At 34.1% G+C, this 21185-nt stretch overlaps 1 protein-coding gene and 1 long non-coding RNA gene across 2 annotated transcripts in view; one reads left to right on the top strand and one right to left on the bottom strand.

Moving 5' to 3' along the window:
* LOC149085522 (integrin alpha-9-like) overlaps positions 1 to 1850 on the bottom strand; it is a 166884-nt gene extending 165034 nt beyond the window's left edge. Inside the window, exon 1 of the mRNA XM_089233577.1 lies at positions 1498 to 1850. Within this exon, the coding sequence (XP_089089703.1) occupies positions 1498 to 1658 (161 nt within the window). The 5' untranslated portion in view covers positions 1659 to 1850. The remainder of the gene's footprint in view (positions 1 to 1497) is intronic.
* A 46-nt stretch (positions 1851 to 1896) lies between these two features.
* The window catches only part of LOC149085520 (uncharacterized), a 47653-nt gene continuing 28364 nt past the window's right edge, over positions 1897 to 21185 (top strand). Inside the window, exon 1 of the long non-coding RNA XR_016192858.1 lies at positions 1897 to 1985. This is a non-coding gene — a long non-coding RNA (uncharacterized LOC149085520). The remainder of the gene's footprint in view (positions 1986 to 21185) is intronic.

Here is a 21185-nt window from a genome sequence, read left to right as displayed (position 1 = left end):
TAGGTATGAACGTATAATTTTAAATTAAATTCAATGTGAAAAAAAAAAAAAACTAAGACTTCAGACATCAATAAGTAATTTAGAAAAATATGAGATTATACAGTATACTTTACTACTTAACCGGTGTATATTTGAATATTTTATTTCTTTTCTCAATTTTTTTGATATTCTAGAAAGCGCATCTTTTAAATTCAGTACAAAATACGGCTACATAAGTACAATACTTTGATTCCTTGTCACCGTCATTTTTTAAGAGCTGCTGAAGATTTACGTACTCGGAGATTTATAAAATTGCACCATATTGAGGGGATCGGAAGTAAAATTCAAGGTCAAAATTATTCAATTTAGATATTAGTCTGTTCATTATATAATAACTCCCATTGTAACCAACGTATATTGTGCTGTTTTATATTTAAATCTACTTCGGTAATAAGAACTACTGACGAAAATTAAGAACTATTTGTGTGTGTGGTTGTGTGTGTACCGGTAGAAGCTAATATAAATTAATAAATAATACCAGTGTTTCTTAACCTTTCTGAAAACAAGGACAAGTAAAATGTATGAAGCGATGTGATGGACGTCTTGTGTCCCGTATTACGGGACATTCCTGTAATTTTCGTTGTTACAATTTTTTTGGGCAATTCAACGGGGCAAAACATTTGCCCCGTTTTTTCAACGATTCTTATTTGAATTTGTACCTAATATTTACTAAAGTCGTGAATGCACAGCGTTTTCATAATATAAATTATTTCATGATAATTATTATCATTGGCGTACGAAAAGGGGGGTTTGGGGTTCTAACCACCCTCAAGCCGAGATTATAGTGTTATTTTGAAAGGAAAAAATGTAAACCCCCTTGAGAAAAGTCTGCGTACGCGCCTATGATTATTATAAAAAAACTATGAATATTCATCTCATATTTGTTAGGTTTAACGTTTTGTCCTGAAATTTGGAATTTTAATTACAATTTGTGATTGCGCCTACTTCTCTGACAATGTTTTTGATGACAACTGGGGAATGTCCAGTATTTTACGGATTATTATTTAAGATCCAAGTTTACCGAATTCCATTTTTCTCAATGAAATATGGTCATTAGATCGTTTGAGTATTTTTTTCGTGAGAAATACATTTTTATTACTGCGATTTGTAGCAGCCCTTCATTTCCACACCCTTCAGCAATTTTAGCAGTAATCAGCAAATCACATTTAAAGGAATAAATAACAATTTTTTGGAAAACTCTGTGATATCCCATATTTTTAGGATCGCAATTTCCTGCATTCTCCTCGATGATGTATGATGAATCTAAGTATGAATGTATAATTTCATTTGAACCCATATGAATGTTACTAATATCAATTATAACGGGTAAATAATTTTATCAAGTCTGCCTGCGCACCATAGGTTGAGAAACGCTACACAATAAACCATTACTTAATTTCAAACAAATTTTACGCATGATCTAAAACACAAACGATATATAAAAATTAAGTTACTTACTGAGGACCTTCTCTGTTCCAAAGGAGTCCAACCGAATAACCAAAATAACTATCTGGAGATCCTTCGAAAATAATAGGAAATTTCGTGTCCACATTGAAAGCACAAACACTGTTATACAATTCACATAAAGTCAAGAAAGCGTACACTATTAACGTGCGCATATTTTAAGTTATTTTCACGTGTTTTGTTTTCGTTTCGATCAAGCACGACGGAAGATCAAGCGGGAGGTGTTGGTATATAACGGTCCGACGGACCCGTACGACCGAACAGTTCGATGGCTAAGGAAGGATTATGTGGCGACGAAGCAAGCAAAGATTTCACACACAACACACAAAACACACAATCTTCTTTCTGTTTTTTTGTGTGATGCGAAATACGGTATCACTAAAAAGTTAGGCAGTCGGTCGGAAATGACGTCGATCTCGGAAAATGCCCACGTGTTCGGCGACCGGTTTTCCGAAGCAGCGAAATTTCTTTCAGCGGAAGCTGTGAGCCCTTCTCTGTTATTTTATTTTATTTATTTCTTCCTTTTTTATCGATGAAATAAACGATCCTGATGCTGCCCTTTTACTATTATTTTTTTCTTAAGAGTCTTTTTCCCCCTCTCTTTTTTTTGCTGGAACGATGGATGACACCGGACTAAAAATCTGAATCACGCAAAACATAGCTATGAATCAAAGCTGAATCATACGCGCATTCTGATGAAAACGATAGTCAGCTTTGCTTGTTCGATATGCATGTAGTAATATAGTAGAACTTGGTTAATTCGAATTCGGCTAATCTAGATTTTGGATGTTTCGAACTTTTATGAACTCCCCTTGAGTTTTCTATTTAACTTAATGTTAAAATTTCTGGTTTAATTCGAACTTTTTTAGGAATCTTTTGGATAAATTGAAGTTGGAGGGAAAAAATCATTATTTTTGTGTGAGCAAATTTAGTTTAAATAAATTTTACAAGAAGCCGGACTGTTTTTCTCGATCAAGTTGTTTAACATCAAATTTTCAAAGAATAGTAAAAGTTTGAAAAAATTCTGTTTTTCCTCTACTCTTTTTGGTTGTTGTTGATAATTTAATGCCCATTTTGACATTGTTCAGCTGGAGTGCATCGAGACTGAACCCCTTAATACCGATTATGCTTTTCAACCTATAAGATCAAGGTTCTGAATCATACAAAATTTGAATTTCTTTTGTCGTCATTAAGAATAGCCTATGAAAAGTATCGGAAAGTTCAGATTGTAATACCGAAAGTATATTTCTTGAAAGCATAACAATGATACGCAAAATTTGCGAAACAGTTTCATAACGGATGGTTATATATATATATATGAACTGTTTCCGTAAATCAGGCTTTGAACAAAGTAATTCTGCGATGATGCTGATTCCAGAACAGTAAAATAATGTAGCAGCTAAGATGAATTACTGTAATTTTAAATTATTAAAATTTGGTAAACAGTTCCGTAACTGATCATAAAATTTCAGTAATTGATAATTATTACCCTATGCATATGTTGATGATTAAGTAGCTATTAGTAGTCATTTTACAGATCCAGGATGGATTAATTGGATAAATTGAATTTTGGATAATTCGAACTTTCTTCCAGTGACTCTCTGGACTTCTTGAAAATTAAAATGTCTGATGAATGCTATTGTATTTTTTTAAAATTTGTTAACGAAGAAATTTAATTATTATGACTTTTCTAAAATGAAATTTTTTAAAATTTTATCCTGATTTTCAATCTGGAATTTTTTTTTCCATGACCATGAACAGAAATAAATTTATTAAAAATAAAAAAAAATAGTTTTCCTTAAATTTTTTTTTGTAACGTGATACATGAGGTTCCTGAAAATCATAATTACCACCTATTTTAATTAAATGAAGTGAATTTATATTAATTAAACAGTTACTTTTTTTTAATTGGAAATGTACACTGATTACAAAGCAAAACGTGTTAAATTGCTATCCAATTTTTTGAAACTTCTCGAATATTGTTATTTAAGTAACCAGTTATCGTATATAAAAAATTGTGCAATTTGGTCAAGAATTGGAGGAGCGGCCAAAAATGGGTTAAGGACCAACACCCCGATAGATAAGATCTATCTATGGGGGTGTTGGTCTTATACCGTTCAATTTGGTCAAAAAGCCTGAAAAATTGCTCCAGTAGAGATATCATTAGAAATATTATTTAACTATTGCTTTATTTCGTATTTGGTACAGGTATTTTCGATTGTACTTGGAACTTCGGCTAACGAGCTTAATTCATTCCGCGAACGAACTCGTTATCCGAATCAATCGTATATCGAATCAAACTTCCCCATAGGAAATAATGGAAACTCGGATGTGATTCGTTCCACAATTATTCATTCACATAAAAATGATTTACAAAAATGGCATTCAGTGAATAATGTAACACAATAATAATATAATGAATATTACACAATAATAATATAATGAATATTACACAATAATAATATAATGAATATTACACAATAATAATATAATGAATATTACACAATAATAATATAATGAATATTACACAATAATAATATAATGAATATTACACAATAATAATATAATGAATATTACACAATAATAATATAATGAATATTACACAATAATAATATAATGAATATTACACAATTAAATACATGTATTATAATAACATAAATGAACATTGCAGTACAATAATGTATACTTACTCTAAACGAGTCGATAGAGGAATATTGTTTAGGACGATTTACGGACTCTGTTGTTCGCATACTTATTCTTTTTGTGTGTCTTTGAAAAAGAACCTATCCAATGACACTTGCTTTTGCCTCCTTTTTAAGATTTCTCGGAAATGGGAAATTGCATTGCCGTTGTACAGATTTATTGCTCGCTTTGTTACAGCTTTATTTCATTGGTGCTTTTATACAAAATTTTGCACTGAGATTCCCACATTCTACACAACTTCCTAATCCCATTTGAAAAGTGAGGAATTTCTACTCTCTTCTCTCTTCCTCAGATGAGATACCCTCCATAAACTCTTGCCACAAGCCAAAACTAGATAATTGATCAGCCGGATCAAGCACGCATTTTGTCGTCCTAATGTAGTGTTGAAGGTGCGGTAAAAGAGCGAATTTCTTGACTTCTCTGGCACCAGATCCACTTCCCCCCAGGTGCCACTCGACAATATTCTATAAATAATTTCTCAATGGTAAAAATATATCTAATTGCTCAATCAAAATACTTAACTTATTAAACTAAAATTTTGGGCAAGTCCTAAGCACCAAGCCTTAACAAGGGATTTTTTGGTAAACTGACAGAATCTTTTGGTTTATGACAATTCACTGTATAAAAATTTAAAATAATGAATAAAATTAAGGGTTTTTAGAATAGACAGGGTCGCAATTACCAGACTCCGTGCCTAGTGCAAAAAAAATTACAAGGGCCCCGGAACAAATAATTTTCACCAATTTGTAAAATTATTTAGAATATTAGGAGACACAAAACTACTTTTTCATAATAAAACAATTTTAATCAAGTATTTTGTCCATTTCTTAGAGAGTATACTACGTATAATCACGTGTGCAGGGCCCGGTGCGGCTGCACCTGTCACACACCCCTAAGAGTACAGTATATTTGTGTGTGCGATATGTTATATACAGGGTGACTACACTTAATTGCCCTTGCCGCATTTTACTGGTGAACCGTTGATCCAAGAGGCATACTTCCAATTAAAAAATTATCCAAATAACATGTAGGACTCAGATACGTCATTTATGTTGCAGGGAGTTGCTGAACTGACGGACAATGCTTCTTTCCCTTATTTATGCTGTTCTTTCTCAACTTTCCACCGATTTTTGAATTCAAATATCTCTGCGAATATTGCACTTAGAACAAGCATTTTTTCTGTTGGCCTTAGGAGAAGAAACAGGGCAACAATTTTCTAATTGGGTATTTGAGGATACGGTGTCAGCATAAAAAGTAATTTTTTTAGTAACCATACAATCCCTTGAAACACGAATGACGTATCTGAGTTCTACACGTTATTTGGATACGTTTTTTAATTGGAAGTATGTCCATGGCCCCCACATCCTGGAGCAGAGTCTCTATGCTGGAAGCTTTGGCGTTCCCCAAGCTAGACTTTTTACGAGCCCTTCTATAGTGAATTTATTGTATGAAAAAAACCCAAAAAATGATGGTAAAATTGTCGCAGGCGCCAGGGCTGGAACCATAGACTAAAGATATTATTCTTACTCTGTGGCTGGAACCCTGTCAGACCCACCCTTGGGGAAGAACCATGAGTACGCCGCTAGGACAGTGTTTCTCAAAGTATGCGTCGCGACTCCTAGGGGGATTCGCCACCCTTTGTCAGAGACGTCGCGGCGAGCTGGAGATATTCATTCGTGTGCCTATTTATGCACTGAAATGTTTTTTTTTATAAGTAGAAATGTGTACTAAACTATTTTGAGAAGCCGCGGATGAATCATGAATCGGGCAAGATAGCCGACGGTGACAAAAGCTTGAGAACCACTGCTCTAGGATCAACTGTTCGTCAGTAAAATGCGCAAGAGGAATTAAATAATGATCCTGCACATACAACAATACATTTTTGAGTAACGATCAAACAAACTTTAAAGATAGTATTTGAATGTTGAACATGGATGAATGTCTCGTATATAATGTGATTTTTATCAAGTGCATATTTAGTTTTTATTTTATAGATCACCGTTAAAGTTCGATTAACAACATGCGATGAGAAATTTTAAAACTTTTTTTATTTTGAAAAACGATCAGAATATCTTAGATTCTTTTTATTACTGAAAAAAAAAGTAAAACAGAGATATTTCAATGTTCAAAGTGTGTACACAAACCACATGGAACGAGTTGGCGATTGCAGTTTTTTAACAAGGTGTGAATTTCTTTCACGCTCAAGGAAGTGATGACTGGTTACATCCGTCGGTTTTGTACGAGTGTCGACACTCGTATATTCCTATCGTATCCCGATGACGTCATGCCGTAGTTTTTCGGTTTAACGAAGAAAGAGAGGGCCATGCCACTCGGAGTTCCTTTCTCGTTAGCCACGGTAGTTTTTATGCATATTTTTACTTTTCACTTTCTTTCACTTTTTTCAAGTATATATATATGTACAACTTATTGACTATGGCATCTTAGGGGTCATTCAAGTATTATGTAGGCATCGATGGTGGTGGGTTTTCGATTTGCTGGCTTTTAATGACAAGGGGGAAGGGGGTTTGGATGATGCTTACGTCATCAACCACCCTTCATGAAGATATGAAATATTCTTAATGGCATCTTATTCGGTGCGTCAAAAACGTAAAAAAAACTTTTCGCTAGTTCGCCCCTACAGATCCACTTTAGTGTTCTCTGAATGTTTGGCGGATCCTTGAAGTGCTCTGGAACTGTGCCACGCATCACTCAAGTGATCCGTAATTATGCCACGGATCACTTAAGTAATCAGGGAATGTTCCGCGGGTAACTTGAGTGATGTAGAACCGCACTGAGGGCTGCTTAAGTGCTCTAAAACTGTGCCCACATGTCACTCAAGGGATCTCTAAATGTGCCACGGATCGTTTAAGTGTTCTGAGACTGTGTCCAGGTTACTTAAGTGATCTTTGAATGTGAAAGTGATCTTTGAGGCCTACTTCAGTGATCTGAAAATGTGCCACGGGCCACTTAAATGCTCTGGAATTGTGCCACGGGTCATTTAAGTGATTTGTAAATGTGACGCTTAGTTCATTTTTACAAAATTAGGTTTGAGAGGGCAAGCCACATCAGATAACCTTCAGGACCACATTTGGTCTGCGGGTCAAGGGTGGGTCGCAATGAATTTCTTAAAGAGAAATTTTGAGTTATTACCCTTCAAATAGCGTTGAAATGAACAGAAATCGAATATTAAATAACATATAAAGAAATTTTCTTCCGAAATTTTAATTTTCAAAAAAAATATTTTTTACATTAAAAAAAAATAATTTTTTTTCGTCTGAGGGGGGGAGGAGATGTGCACGAGCCCCCTATGCCCCCCTGGGAAGCCCACATGAAGGTCTTGTCTTCTGAAACGCCCATCAAACTCAATTTGAAACTGAAATTTCTGTATCACCAATTTTCATTGAATAGACATGTATTCCCGAATGCCGAAAAATTTGATTAATACATTGATTCAAATATTTTTAAATATGGTCCATCAGCTAAAATGTTATGTCTGACTGACTGAAGTGGGACTTTGGAATGAGGTACCGGTGTCTTACAAATGCGCTCCGTAAAGGGTACGGCTCCGATGGGAGCTGGGATCTCCAGTTGGAAATTCGGAATTTTGACTAAGGGAAATTTGAGTTTGATGTGAGGTGAAAAAAGTGTATGAGCGTAAGTGTTTGTGTGTGTGGGAAAAACCAATTTTTGATGTCTTAAATTATATAAGATATCAAAAATTGGTTTCGTCAAGTAAATCAAGCTAAATTACAAACTTTTTCAGCAAACTTTATTCGAATTTTAATCGGATTGATCGAATCGATGAATTCAACTAAAATTTTTAACTATGATTAACAACTGATCGATTAATCGGACCAGCCCTATACAAACTCACTGAAAATATTTAAAAATTTTTAATGAAAAATGATTAATTAATTAATAATTAATAATTTTAGTTCATACAAAAATTGCCACGTTTTCAAGACAAATAAATTCAATTGGTCGACGCGTTTCGGCTCTTCAATGGAGAGCCGCCATCAGGACCTCGTGGTCAGAATTCACACTTCTCATTTTTGTGATAATAATTTTAATTTAATAACACTTTTTCCCCCAAATAGTTTTTTTTATATTTCATTCATGTTACCATTTTTATGTAATTTTTTTTGAAGAAGTTAAATAATAAAATTTTGGCATGTAATGGGTTAATACTGAATTTTCATTAATTATGATATTCTTGTTATTAATTGTGAAATTATTCCTTTCATTGATTATGAATTTTTGACAATTTCGAATTTATTCATTTCGCGAATTCTGGATTTTAATCATTCTGTGAAAATATTTTTTTTCATTAATTCTGGAGAAAAAATGTTTCATTTATTCAGAAATTTTTTTTGTATTTTTTAGCATTTCCGCGCGTCCTTTGTATTTATATATTACATTATACATTTATATATTACATTATACATTTATATATTACATTATACATTAATATATTATATTATACATTAATATATTACATTATACATTTATATATTACATTATACATTTATATATTACATTATTATATTATTGTAATTATATTTATAACTTTTTTTGGATGCCCACTTTCCCTCTTTCCAATATTCCTAATTGTAGCACAGGGGTGCCCCAACAATTTTTCCTACCCTGGGCTTTTGAACTCATTAAGATGAACTTGTCAATTAAAAATATCTTCCTTCTATTTGTTTCAAAGTAAATTTATTCGAATTTTTTTTCGTTATTTGAAAAAATTTGGTATATTTTTAAAAGAATATAAAGAATACATCATCTATTCATGCCTGTTTAGAGAACGAAAGGAAACGTAAAAATTTAATAATGAAGGAAAAAAAAGCAGTGGTACTTTTAAATTAATATGCATGACAAGTATTCAGTACTCAAATTAGAACTGAAGGAGACAAACGGTCAATGAATAGTTTGACTTATTCCTCGTGACTGGAATGATTTCAACTATTAAAAAATACATTCATTAGTGTATGAGTCAATTTATTTATTTTTTAATTTTTGTGCGAATTTTATTTATCTATTGATTCACATAGATTAATTTAAAATTTTTTTAAAACACGTTATTCAGTCTTTGATGATCTTTTATGTTACAACGATCTCTGAAACTATAATTTTTTTTTCAACTAATTAATATCACACTACAAATTCAATGAATTCAATTTGTCTTTGTGAATGTCTTTCACGATTATAAAGTGGAAAATATATATAAAATAAAAAAGAAATATTTAAAATTTTTATAATGTAGTTATAGTACTGCATATATTGTTGTTAAAAAAGAGCCCAGAAGTTTAATCATTACCATAAAGGTCTTATATGGATATTATATTTTATTATTTATATATAGTTTTATATTTGCATTTTCAATTGGGGGTTGCTGTATTTTAAAAATATGACATCCATATTTATTATGGCCAATTTTCTCAGCCACCTCATTGGGCATTTTGCCTGTTGTGGCCTTACATTTGTATATTTGTATTTATCACTAAAAATGGTCAAAATAGGCAGGCAAAAAGTACTAAAAAATTCCTGAAATAGTGAAGCATGTGGAAAAACAAACACATTTCTAATTTATTATTAGCTTTTCTTTTACATGGGTTGCTTTCGTGTAGCACCGTTGCAATCTTCATGCGAATTCTACGGCATGTTGATTGGTACTTTATCTCAAAGCCATGTCCTGCAGAGATGAAAAGTCTTTGTCACTTCTATGCCTAACACCAAATTTCTTGTCTCTCAGGTACTTAGCCTTTGGGGGTGGGTGTGCTTGCTGACAATAATAAATGGGTTGAAGATTTAAATAAAAATATTTTGAAGTTCTCAATGCTAATAGTATCCAAGTTCTACAGAATATGGGCTCAAAAATTCACGAAAAAACATAGAACAATGTCGAAATAGGCGCACACACATTTAAGGCAGAAAAATTTCAAAAAAACATTTTTACCAAAAAAGGCATTATGGCATTTTTCTTGAACTTCCGGGCTCTAATTATTGTACTGGTTTTGAACATTTACGTCGTTTAGTGAAATCTGTTTTTGCTGAAAAATGCTTCCAGATGGCAGCACTATTAAATTTGACGTCCAATAGTATGTGTGACTAGGATTACCAACAGTCCTCCTACGTTTCGGAAAATTTGCACTTTTGTCCTCCTTTTCAGGTTTCCGGAATTACTTTTTGTTTTCCTGGGGAAATTTTTTTTTCCATTTTGGAGCACATGTTTCTTCATTGATATGAGTGTTTTTGTGTTTTGTTTTCCCACACGCATTCACCAATAGCCACCGAAATTCCCGGAATTTTTGTTTTTGCTTTTGCTTTTTTTTGCAGTAATGTTTCAGAGTTGGGAAAAATTATTGTTGTGGCAGGTTTTTTATTGATCAGAATAGTGGCGCCATCTATTGTTAACACTGGGACAAGTGACGTCACTAAGAGTGCACGTTCAGGTGTCCTCTTTTCTTAGTTTTCGAATCTCGTAACCCAATGTGTGGCTAATGTCTATTGTACTTTCCAAAAGATGCAGCAAAAACCGAAACAAAATCTGAACTACAAATTTAACCTAACACGGTTAATCCCTACAAAAATATATTTTGCAAATGCGGATGTAAATTGGTGCTGTTGGCATATTTTCAATTTGAACACAAAACCCCAACAAAGAAATTTACTTATTAAGAGAGGATTTTTAATTACAGTTTAGGGTAGGGTTGCCATCAGTTATCATTTTAAGCGTCCTCCGACGTTTTAGAAAGTTCATCCCTTTGTCCTCCTTTTCAGGTTTCCAGAATCACTTTTTTTCAGGGGATATTTGTCTTTTACTCTGAAACACATATTTCTTAAGTGGCATAAGTGCTTGCGTGTAAGTGTTTTTTTCCCACACACTTTTACACGTTCCGACCAACGCCCTCGAAATTCCCAGGTGAACCCAAGTTGCATCCAAGCATTATAGATGCTATTCTAACTATGGCCCAGCTTGGCCCAAGATAACATGAAAAGAACAGTCAGAAAAACATCTTTGGGAAAAGGAAACCGCAATATTTATTTAGAGAACACCATTGTTTGTTCAACAGCAGAAGCTGTGCACTGAAATTGGGGGGTTACCTATTCCATTCAGAAATAAAGAAAGTAGGATGCAAACAACACTCAATGCTGATTCCTCTGGGGAAAAACAACACACCCAAAAGATGAAAAAAAAATTTCCGATGGTATAGAAAGAAAACCCCCTCCTTGCTCCAGTCGGAGTGATAAAACTGACCAGAGAAGGTGGGCATAATTCATTAAAAGTAATTTGAGACGCATTGTTACTTTTTTTTTCTTTTTTATAATGCATTTGCTAGACATATGCGTCGAAATAACGAGACGTTTTAAGTCCATGACTATTGTATAGCTTTTTTGGCCGTTCTCATCCTACTCCCCTTTCTACCTGGTCGGAAATTATGTAGGAAAAAAAATTTACTAATGGACGATAACATTCAATAAGCTTAATTATGCATAACCACCAATCGTTACGGTAAGATTGATACATTTTCTTACATTTGTCACTATTACCTGTAATTATGCATAATTCCCGATTGAAGTTGGTAAGTATGAAGTATGATAAATGTATGGAAGAAATCATGCGAAACATGCCCTCCTACCCGGCGGCCCGGCCCCAAAGCAGAATACGTAAAAAATTGCGTCGTACGTCGCGTCGCAGAACAATTTCATGAAAAGTGTTGAAAACGCTATTGTGGAAATTTTTACCGCAGAAAATTTCCATTCGGGTGAGTGATCGTTGCAGAACAATACAAACATTCTGCTTTAGAGGTTGTAGGATTTTCTAAGAAGATTAAAAGAGCTTTAGACGATTTTTCTTCAAAGAGATAATATGATTTTAATCCATCATGAAAATCTAATACTCTCTCTACAGCACTGTGAACAAAGGAAACCATCTTGTTTTTGAATGTGACAGTAACACGAGTATCCATACCAGAGGGACCCCACTCAAACGAGTGTAACGAGATGACGAGTTATCGATTTATAACGAGTGTTCATACCAAGGCCGTAACTAGGATTTTTGCCACCCGGGCAAACATTATTTTGCCGCCCCCACAACTTTAAAATTCGATAATGTTATAACGGTTTTCTTTGTTCCCACCTAAAATTGCCGCCCCCTAAACTTTGCCACCAGGCGCAGTTGCCGGCCCTGATCCATACCAGAGGGACAACGAGAACTATACTAAATTTATATAGCAAGTGTCCGTACCAGAGGGACCACATGAGATCCATATCCTATCTATCACGAATTGTGCATTGTAGAGGGACCACGAGAACCATACCCTTTCTATCACTAGGCGTCCTCAAAAGAGGGACCAGGAGAATCATATCATAAGGTGTGCATTGGAGATGGACCACGAGAGCCATTGGCATACGCAAAGGGGTAGGTTTTGGGGCTCTAACCCCCTCCTCCGAGTCGAAATTATAGTGTCATTTTGCAGGGAAAAAAGCGTAAAAAACCCTCTAGAGAAGAAAAACAATTTTGGACAACCTCCCTCCTTGAGAAAATCCTGCGTACGCCTATGACGAGAACCATACCCTATCTTTCGCGAGGTGTTCATTACAGAGGGACCACGAGAACCATACTCTATCTTTCGCGAGGTGTTCATTACAGAGGGACCACGAGAACCATACTCTATCAGTCAGGAGGTGTTTATAGCAGATGAACCACAAGAACCATACTCAATCCATTACGAGATACCCCCGGCTAACCAATCCTCTAGTTGCGGTCATGCCACCAAGGTTGTCTTTAGGGGTAGAATATCAGGTTTTGCACCCGGGCGGCAAGTAAGCTAGAGACGTCCCTGGTCTCATTGATTTTCTGTTGCTGGTATGTAGTAGCATTATGCTGAAGTTCTTGAATTATCGATTTATTTAGCATACACAAATTTTCTTATCAATGATACTTTGATGAACGCACGAAACATTCTCTGGGGGGATTTCTTGTCGATAATATTAGTTATAGCCTCTCACCACTTACATTAATTAAAAAGAAGAATAAAAATACAAAAATTATATCCTTCTTTTTGAAGTAAAAACATCAATGAACAAGTGGCGTAAAAATAGGAGAATGGTGGCGCAAAACATTTTTCTATTGACTAACCGAAAGAATGAGGTACATACTCTAAAATGATTGCAATTACGGTTCTTTTGTGCTAAAAGATGTGCTTCCTTGGGTTCAATCATTGACAGTGTTTGCAATATTTATTACAAGAAAAAACGTTAGTAGTTTTTTGAATCACCGAAGCGCGCAAAATACAATTACTTCTACACCACTTGGCATCTCCAATATATAAATTTATAAATCCAGATTGGAAATTTTGCGCGATGACTAAAAAAACAAAAACGGTCATAGGCATATTAAAGGTTGCTTAGCGTAGTTTTGGCCACCCCAATGTCCCGTTTTTTTACTAAGCTTATTTGAATTTGCAATCTTTACTGAAATTACGAATGAAAGTAAATTTCGCAACTTATGGATTATATTATGATATTTATGTTTTTTTAACCCTTTTACGTACTGGTTTTTGGCAACAAAGTTGGACGATATACAGTTGAAGTACCAGTGATTTATCTAAAAAAGTGATATCTTTGTTAACATTAAGGGAAATAGAGGGTAAAAAATGGATAGTTGAATGGAACGAACTCCACTCCACTATTGTTGATTTCCCCACGATCTCTTATTTCTTGTTAAATGTTACTAAATATCTATGTAAATCTTGACCTCTACACGAGATCAAGATTTAAAGCAAGAGAGAGAGAGATCTGAGTATATTCTTGTATGTGCACACACACACACACTTTGTAATTTTTTTACTACATTTTGTCTTATTTTCATTTTATAAAACTGAATTAGTACGGCTAAGAATCATCCAGTGAATTTCGGTCACTGTTTAGAAAGTTCAAATCAATCCAGAAATCCGATTTTGTTTGACATTAAGCTCAAGATGAACATCCGCTGATGCAAAACATTTCCAACATCCCTGTTGCAGTGTAAATCAACCGCATCAGCTTGTATAGGCCTCTAAGCCAACAATATTGTATAAATAAAGAAATAGAACAGGTTTTCCATTCTTTCACCCCCTCTTCCAGCCTAGCTTCCGCACCGCCATGTAGACTTCAGATACGTCATTCATATTACAAAAGGTTGTATATTTATTAAAATAAAAAAAGTTGTTCCCGTATTTTGAATTCAAATATCTCAGCGAATATAACGCTTGGAAACATGATTTTTTTTGTTGACCTCAGAAGAGACGGGGCAACAACTTTCTAATTCGTCTGGTGAAATCAACTTTTTATACGAACACCCTGTGCTCAAAAACCCAATCGGAACGTTTTGCCCTGTCTCTACTGAGGTTAACAAAAAAAAAGTTAAATGATTTTAAGTGCAATATTCACTGAGATATTTGAATTAAAAAAAAGTTTAAAAATTTAGAAAAACGGCATAAATGCGGATAAAACGCATTTTACCCCAATTTTTCATGCTTGTTTACCAACTTTTTTAAATTTTGATAACTATACAACTCTTTCTTGCAATATGAATAACTTATCTGAGTTCTACACGTTATTTGTATACTTTTTTCTAATTGGGAGTATGCCTCTAGAATCAACGGTTCGTCAGTAATTTGCGGTGCGGGCTCTTAGCTATGCATCCTATGTATATGTGATGCTGTGTTTTTTTATTCGTCAAACCAGAGTGAGGTAGAAAAGAAAAACAATAACAAACTGAGGTGAAAGGAAAAACAGCAGTTTTCCAGAAAAACCAACCTATTTCGCTTTACCCCCTCAGCGGCGATCAGGAGATATCTCGCCTAACTTGATGTTTTATATTTCGGCAATTACGAGATGTCTCGCCCTCTTAAAACCCTCTTATTTGGGCGATGACAAGCACAGCATACTTTACAGTTTTTTTTCTCCTGAGAACACGGTTTTGCTTCCTCCAATCCGTCGATCAACAGCCATTGTGCGAAGTCAGCTGTTGTTTACGTTCTGATAATAGAAGAACAGAGACCATGTTCAAAATATAACTTTTTTACTTTCCATTTGGATTAGTATAGGAATAAGCGTGAGTACTGCTCTTCCTCATTCTTTGATTATTGTCGGAGTTGGGGGAAAGCACTATCATCTGCATAAAATCGGAAAAACTATTCTTCTTGTAAAATCTTCATTTTTCAGAGGGTTTGAACATTTACACTGTGCCAGTTATAATAAAGCGGATCAGTGAAATTTATAAAACCACTCAAACGGTTAAGATGATTATTATGTTACATCTTAACCTTGATGAAGATTTTTTTTTTTTTGAAACCGAGCACAACTCAGGTCTATCGCCATAGGCAATTTACTACCTAGTGAGTTGTGCCGGAAGTGTGTGTACCTAATAGTCTGAGTGCGTATCTAGTGTTGTGTATGATTTTTCAGTGCTGCCATCTATATCTCAGAAGTGAAGTGAGTGATGTGTAGTGACTGAATATTTGTACTGTTTGTAGGACTGTTGCTCTCTGTGGCGAGACTTTTTAACGGGGAGATCGGCTCGCATTTGCGTCTCGAAGTTGGGAACCACAGAAAACCAACTTCAGCCGACCACCACTGTGGCGACGGTGGGGCTCGAACCCGCGAGTCCGTCACTATGACCACTCGACCACCACAGCGGCCCTGATGAAGATTACAGGTGAAGTGTCTCGATATGAGGAAAAGGAAGGAGGTAGAGCCTGAATGTATTTCTTCCATCTGCTCCACGACGAAATATTTCGTCCCTGTACGTAAAAAGATTAAATATCATTTTAACATTTTTTTTCTTCGGTCATTTTTCTGGATGTGGCTTATACGTACCACTTACTTATTTACCTTAAATTGCGGTAATTGTATTTTGAATGATAAGGAAAAGCAAATCATCCATGAATGGGTTGAAAGACTGATCGATATTTTTCACACAAACTATTGTTGAAATGAGCTGAATGATTTTGGATTTTCGCTATACAGTGTGCATAACCAACGGCACGCACCGTAAATTGCTGGCAAACCGTTGAACCTAGAGAGGTATACTTCCAATTAGAAAAAGTGACCAAATAACGTGTGGACCTCAGATAAATCATGCATATTGCAAGGAAATGTATAGTTATTGAAATAAAAAATAAACTTTTAATCTGGACACCCTGTGCTCAAAAACCCAAAACTCAAAAAAAAAAAATAGATATCGCCAAGTAGCCAACTGTTATCATTTTTAGTAATTTTTTGTAGCTTTAATAATTGCATTCCGCCGCTGATTTTTGTTTTAATGTGTTTCTGGATGAGATGAATATACTTACATTTTTTTCTTATAATTTTTTGAGGATGACACCTTTGGACCCTTTCCTTGTAAATGCAATATTCGCTGAGATGTTTGAATTCAAAAACAGAAAAAATTTGGGGATAAAAACAGGAAAGAAAGGGGGGCTGTAGGTTTCAATAACTCCTTTCAATAATTCTGAGTTAATGAAACTTATAAGCTTACCTGGAGTAAACAGAATGCGTTTTACTCCCATTTTTTTCTGTTTTTAACCCAACTTTCCTTCGTTTTTTTGAATTCAAATATCTCTGCGAATATTGAACTTAGAAACGTTTAATTTATTGTTGACCATTAGAGAGACAGGGCAACAGTTTTTCAATCGGGATTTTGAGAACAGAGTGTCCATATAAAACGTTATTTTTTTTTATTTTAATAACTATACAACCCCTAGCAATATGAATGTCATATTTGAATATAATTTGGATACTTTTTCTAATTGGAAGTATGCCTCCCTAGATCAATGGTTCACCAGTAATTTCCGGTGAAGCCTATTAGCTATGTAGCAACCTGTGTAAGAAATAACAATAATTTTAATTTTCCTTTATATCATCAAACTTTTTTACCATACGATAGACAGAAAAAGTCAATTTTGTCATCCAATACGAGGAAAAAATAGCGATTTAAAAAAAACAATTTCACGGATATGTTTCTTTTTCAAAAATATAATTTATTGCAAGAGGATCTCAATTTTCCCCGGATAATATGGAAGTAATTTATTTCTATCCATGAAATTTTCTGGAATAATGAATGAGTGAAATGGGTCTCAACTATAGTACTGTATTAACAAGGGAAGCTCATGGAAATATACGTGACTCACACTCAAGAAGCGTGACCAGCGTGGGAAAGAAACTTAGAATTACGATGATTGTTATAGTTAGCTATTCGGAACTTTACCGAGTACTCAGATATTTTTCGAAATCCTCTGGAAAATCGTCGAGTTGAGTATTCTTCAGCCCGATTGAGAAAACACCACTAAGTTCTGGGAAATAATTAGACATAATGCCAATTTGTTTGAGTTCGCGTTGATAAAAATTCAACGTTTGAACGACATAACATTAACTTTATTGCTATTATACAGTCGACGCTCATTTTTACGAACTCGTACGAACGTGAAGAATAGTTCGTAAATGAGAAAGGAGTTTAAAGAAATAGTATATTATTTGGGACACAGGAGAAAAAGACTAGTTCATAAAAACGTGTAGTTTGTCAATTAGAGAGGTTCGTAAAGAGGAACGTCTTAGTGAACGTATAGGGTGAGTTTTCGAGTTCTTTTGAAGACCGATCTTCACACAGCTTTTGGTGCGGAATCAATATGTTCGTAAAAGAGTTTCACCAGCAAAAGCACGTTCTTTTAAGCTCAATGTTATACTCTTTAGTGAAGAAATAAATAAAAAAAAAAAATAGAAAACACATCCTTTTTTTTTAGACTAATGTCAGACTGATTTTTCTGCCAATTTATATCCCATTCCTCCATTGCTTCGAAATTTTCAACATTCGATATACATATTTCTGAGGATGGTTATATATATATAGCAAATATTCATCAAGGAATCATTGGGGGAGAAAACAAAATATTTTGGATTATGATTCTCTTGAAATAAGAATACTAATCTGAAAACCCGATCAAAATTCATTCTTATTTTTATTGGGAAATAAAGCATTTTATGTAAACAAAAATGATTGAAAAGAAATTTCAGATGAAAAATATTTGGCATCTTGTGAAACGTTTGCTTGTTCCGCATTTTAATTTTTAAAATCTGACAACCTGAAGTATAAGTGCCCATTTTTCGACTTCGATGTCACAGTAATCCGATATATTTACAGTAGAGCTTGAAATCATATCACACACGTATTTTCAAAGTGACATCAATTTCAAAAATCTATATTTTTGAGTTATCTAGTCATGGAAGAATTGGATAAACAGTCCTGTATCAGACATCAAAAGTGTACCAAATTAGCTTCAAAAATCCTCATCCTATAAATTTTTGAAAATTATTATAGTTTGGTAATTGTTTTTTTTTGTGAAGTTTTTTGCGCTTCATAGTTTTTCGCAAATTTCCCAAAATATTAATTTTTGACTTGTGCCACTCCAGGAATACGTGTGCGATATTATAGGAGCCTTAAGGCTGAAACACACTACACTGACGTGACGTGATTATCATATGTCAGAGACGTTGGGAAATCTGATTCGTGGAAAACTTTTGACGTGGAAATTATGATACGTGCAATTCTCACGTCACAGAATTTAAACGCATCAGAATTCACAATGTCTCTGACATTACGTGAAATCACGTCTCAACAGTGTAGTGTGTTTCGGCCTTTAGTTTGCAGCAGTCAGGGTATCAAAAGAAAATAGTCTGAACTCAAATGTTTAATAATAAATTTTCAGCATTCCGATCCTTTTTCCGAAGTTGCGTGTGATCAGCCTCTATATATTTATGTATAACACACAAATAGTTTTTTTTTCTCATTTCAAATGTCTTCATGCAATTAACCCTTCAAATGACAAGCACTGAAATATTTGAAATATGTAGAGGAGGAAAATTTTGAGGGTTTATATATTAAGCGAATAAGGTACCGTGAATGCTATTTTACAAGTACATGACAAAAAAAAATTCATCGTCAATATTTAAAAAAATATGGGGTGTTGCACACACTGTATTTATATGATTTACATATATATTTGAATAGTATGAAAATGCCATTTATTGTTTGCCAACTTACTTTTCTATCGCTGTTGAAGAATGCACAACAATGTGTCCCCTCCACACACATGGTATTTCCCTCAAAAATGCAAGGATCAAAAATCAATCGTTCTTGCTTTGGCTTGTCAAGAAATAAGAGACGTGTACCTTTGAGCCATTCCGCTGGTAATTATAGAAATTTCATGAACAGCTAACAAGTAAAAATCGAATGTTTAGGAGTTGCTTAGAAGCATCAATGACGAAACGAGCTCAAAATATAAAATGCGTTTACTTGAAAAATATAAGAAAATCATGTTGCTTTTCGAGAGTAACATTGCCAAATAAAGGGTTAATTAGCTAATTGCTCAAGTGACGGGTTGATAAATCATGAAAAACAGATGGCGGCACCATTCGAAACATTGTAACGTGAGACAAAAATTCGCTTCCACTTACGAGTTGGAATGAATTCTAAATAAAAAAAAAATCACGGCACAGAGGGTTGTCGTGACTCTTGGGTAGTTAATACTAACTAACATGGTTAAAAAAGTGAATTAGACGGGAAAATGCGAGAAATCCTTCAAATGACGTAAAATTAACGCAGGGTCGTAATTGGGATATTTTAGGGGTGACACACAAACGCAATTTTTCCGCTCCTTTCACCATAAAAATCAATAATTTTATAACAGTGTTCTTTGTTTTCCCAAAATTTGCCACCCCTTTCAAATTCCCTTGAGCGGCAATTGCCTCCGGCACCCTTTTCTAGTTGCGACCCTGAATTACCATAAATTTGGTTCAGAATAGAAGATACTTGAAATTAAAAAGACTGCTTATGAATGACAAGTCTCCGTGAAATATATTCTTATAAATAAAAGAACTGGATGCTTTAAGTCTTCAACGATTAATTAGACTCATTATTAGCTAGTAGAACATGATTAAAAGTGACCTTCGACCGAAAGATAGGATAAGGATACCGAAATTTCAATACTAAAGAGTTCGGTCAGAAAATACTTTGAAATCCCCTTTGGCTTCAGTTTCTTTCATCTGTCGTAAATTCAATTTTCAGATTATTTGCTTGCACAACATACGCTCAGTCGAAGAAAAAATTGTGATATATGAAAAAAATGTAAATTTTAGTAATGAGCTCTTTTTGCTAGTTATCTACAAAAAACATTTGCGTCGCTTATTAACACATACACACCACATTTCCTAATATTTTTTCTCTATTCAGATAGTGTAAATTGAAAAATCTGCCAAAAAAAATGTACGCACGTTTTGGTGTTTTTGAGTAATGGAGCTTTTCTATAAGCATGACAAGTTTCATTTGTTTTCGGAAGATGATCGTACTTTATGAGAACGTATGTAGGGGAAAAAAATTTAAAATTCAAGGAGATTGGGAAGAAAAAAAAAACTGAATATTTTCTTGTTTGAAATTCCAATATTTCAAATTTTCCACCTGCCGAGATATTTTTAATGGTTCATTTTACATGACATCTGTCAATTGTCTAAATTGCCGAAATTCCAAGTGAAAGACTCGGAGCTACAATAATTATGTGACGTCATTACTTTTCGGATGGAAAAGTGTTCTTCGTATTTTTTGATTAGAGGCGTCTGTCTGGAGGTAGTTGCATCAAAATTTCACAAGTTACTTATCGCAATTCAAGTTGATTCTCATTATTGTTGTCGGCAATCCCAGCTGCAATAAATAAATTCTTTCCATGTTTTTAACAATGATAGTTTGAATTTAAAGACAACGAAGTCATGTACGGGATGATTGTAGATGAAAACAATTAATTCCAAAAAAAAGATAAATGAATAAAGTGAAGAAACTGATAAAAATATTACGTAAGCAAATTTTTATACCTCTTCATTTCTAGTACATGTAAGAGTAAGATAAATCCTAATTTCCATTGACATAAAGTTGATTGTATTTC

This window comes from Pholcus phalangioides, unplaced genomic scaffold (assembly GCF_987345545.1).
Source record: "Pholcus phalangioides strain wild (caught in Gottingen) unplaced genomic scaffold, Ppha-v1.0 ptg000007l_1, whole genome shotgun sequence".
NCBI lineage: Eukaryota > Metazoa > Arthropoda > Arachnida > Araneae > Pholcidae > Pholcus > Pholcus phalangioides.
The sequence above is the reverse complement of the archived record's forward strand: the minus strand, read 5'-3'. Positions and strand labels throughout refer to the sequence as shown.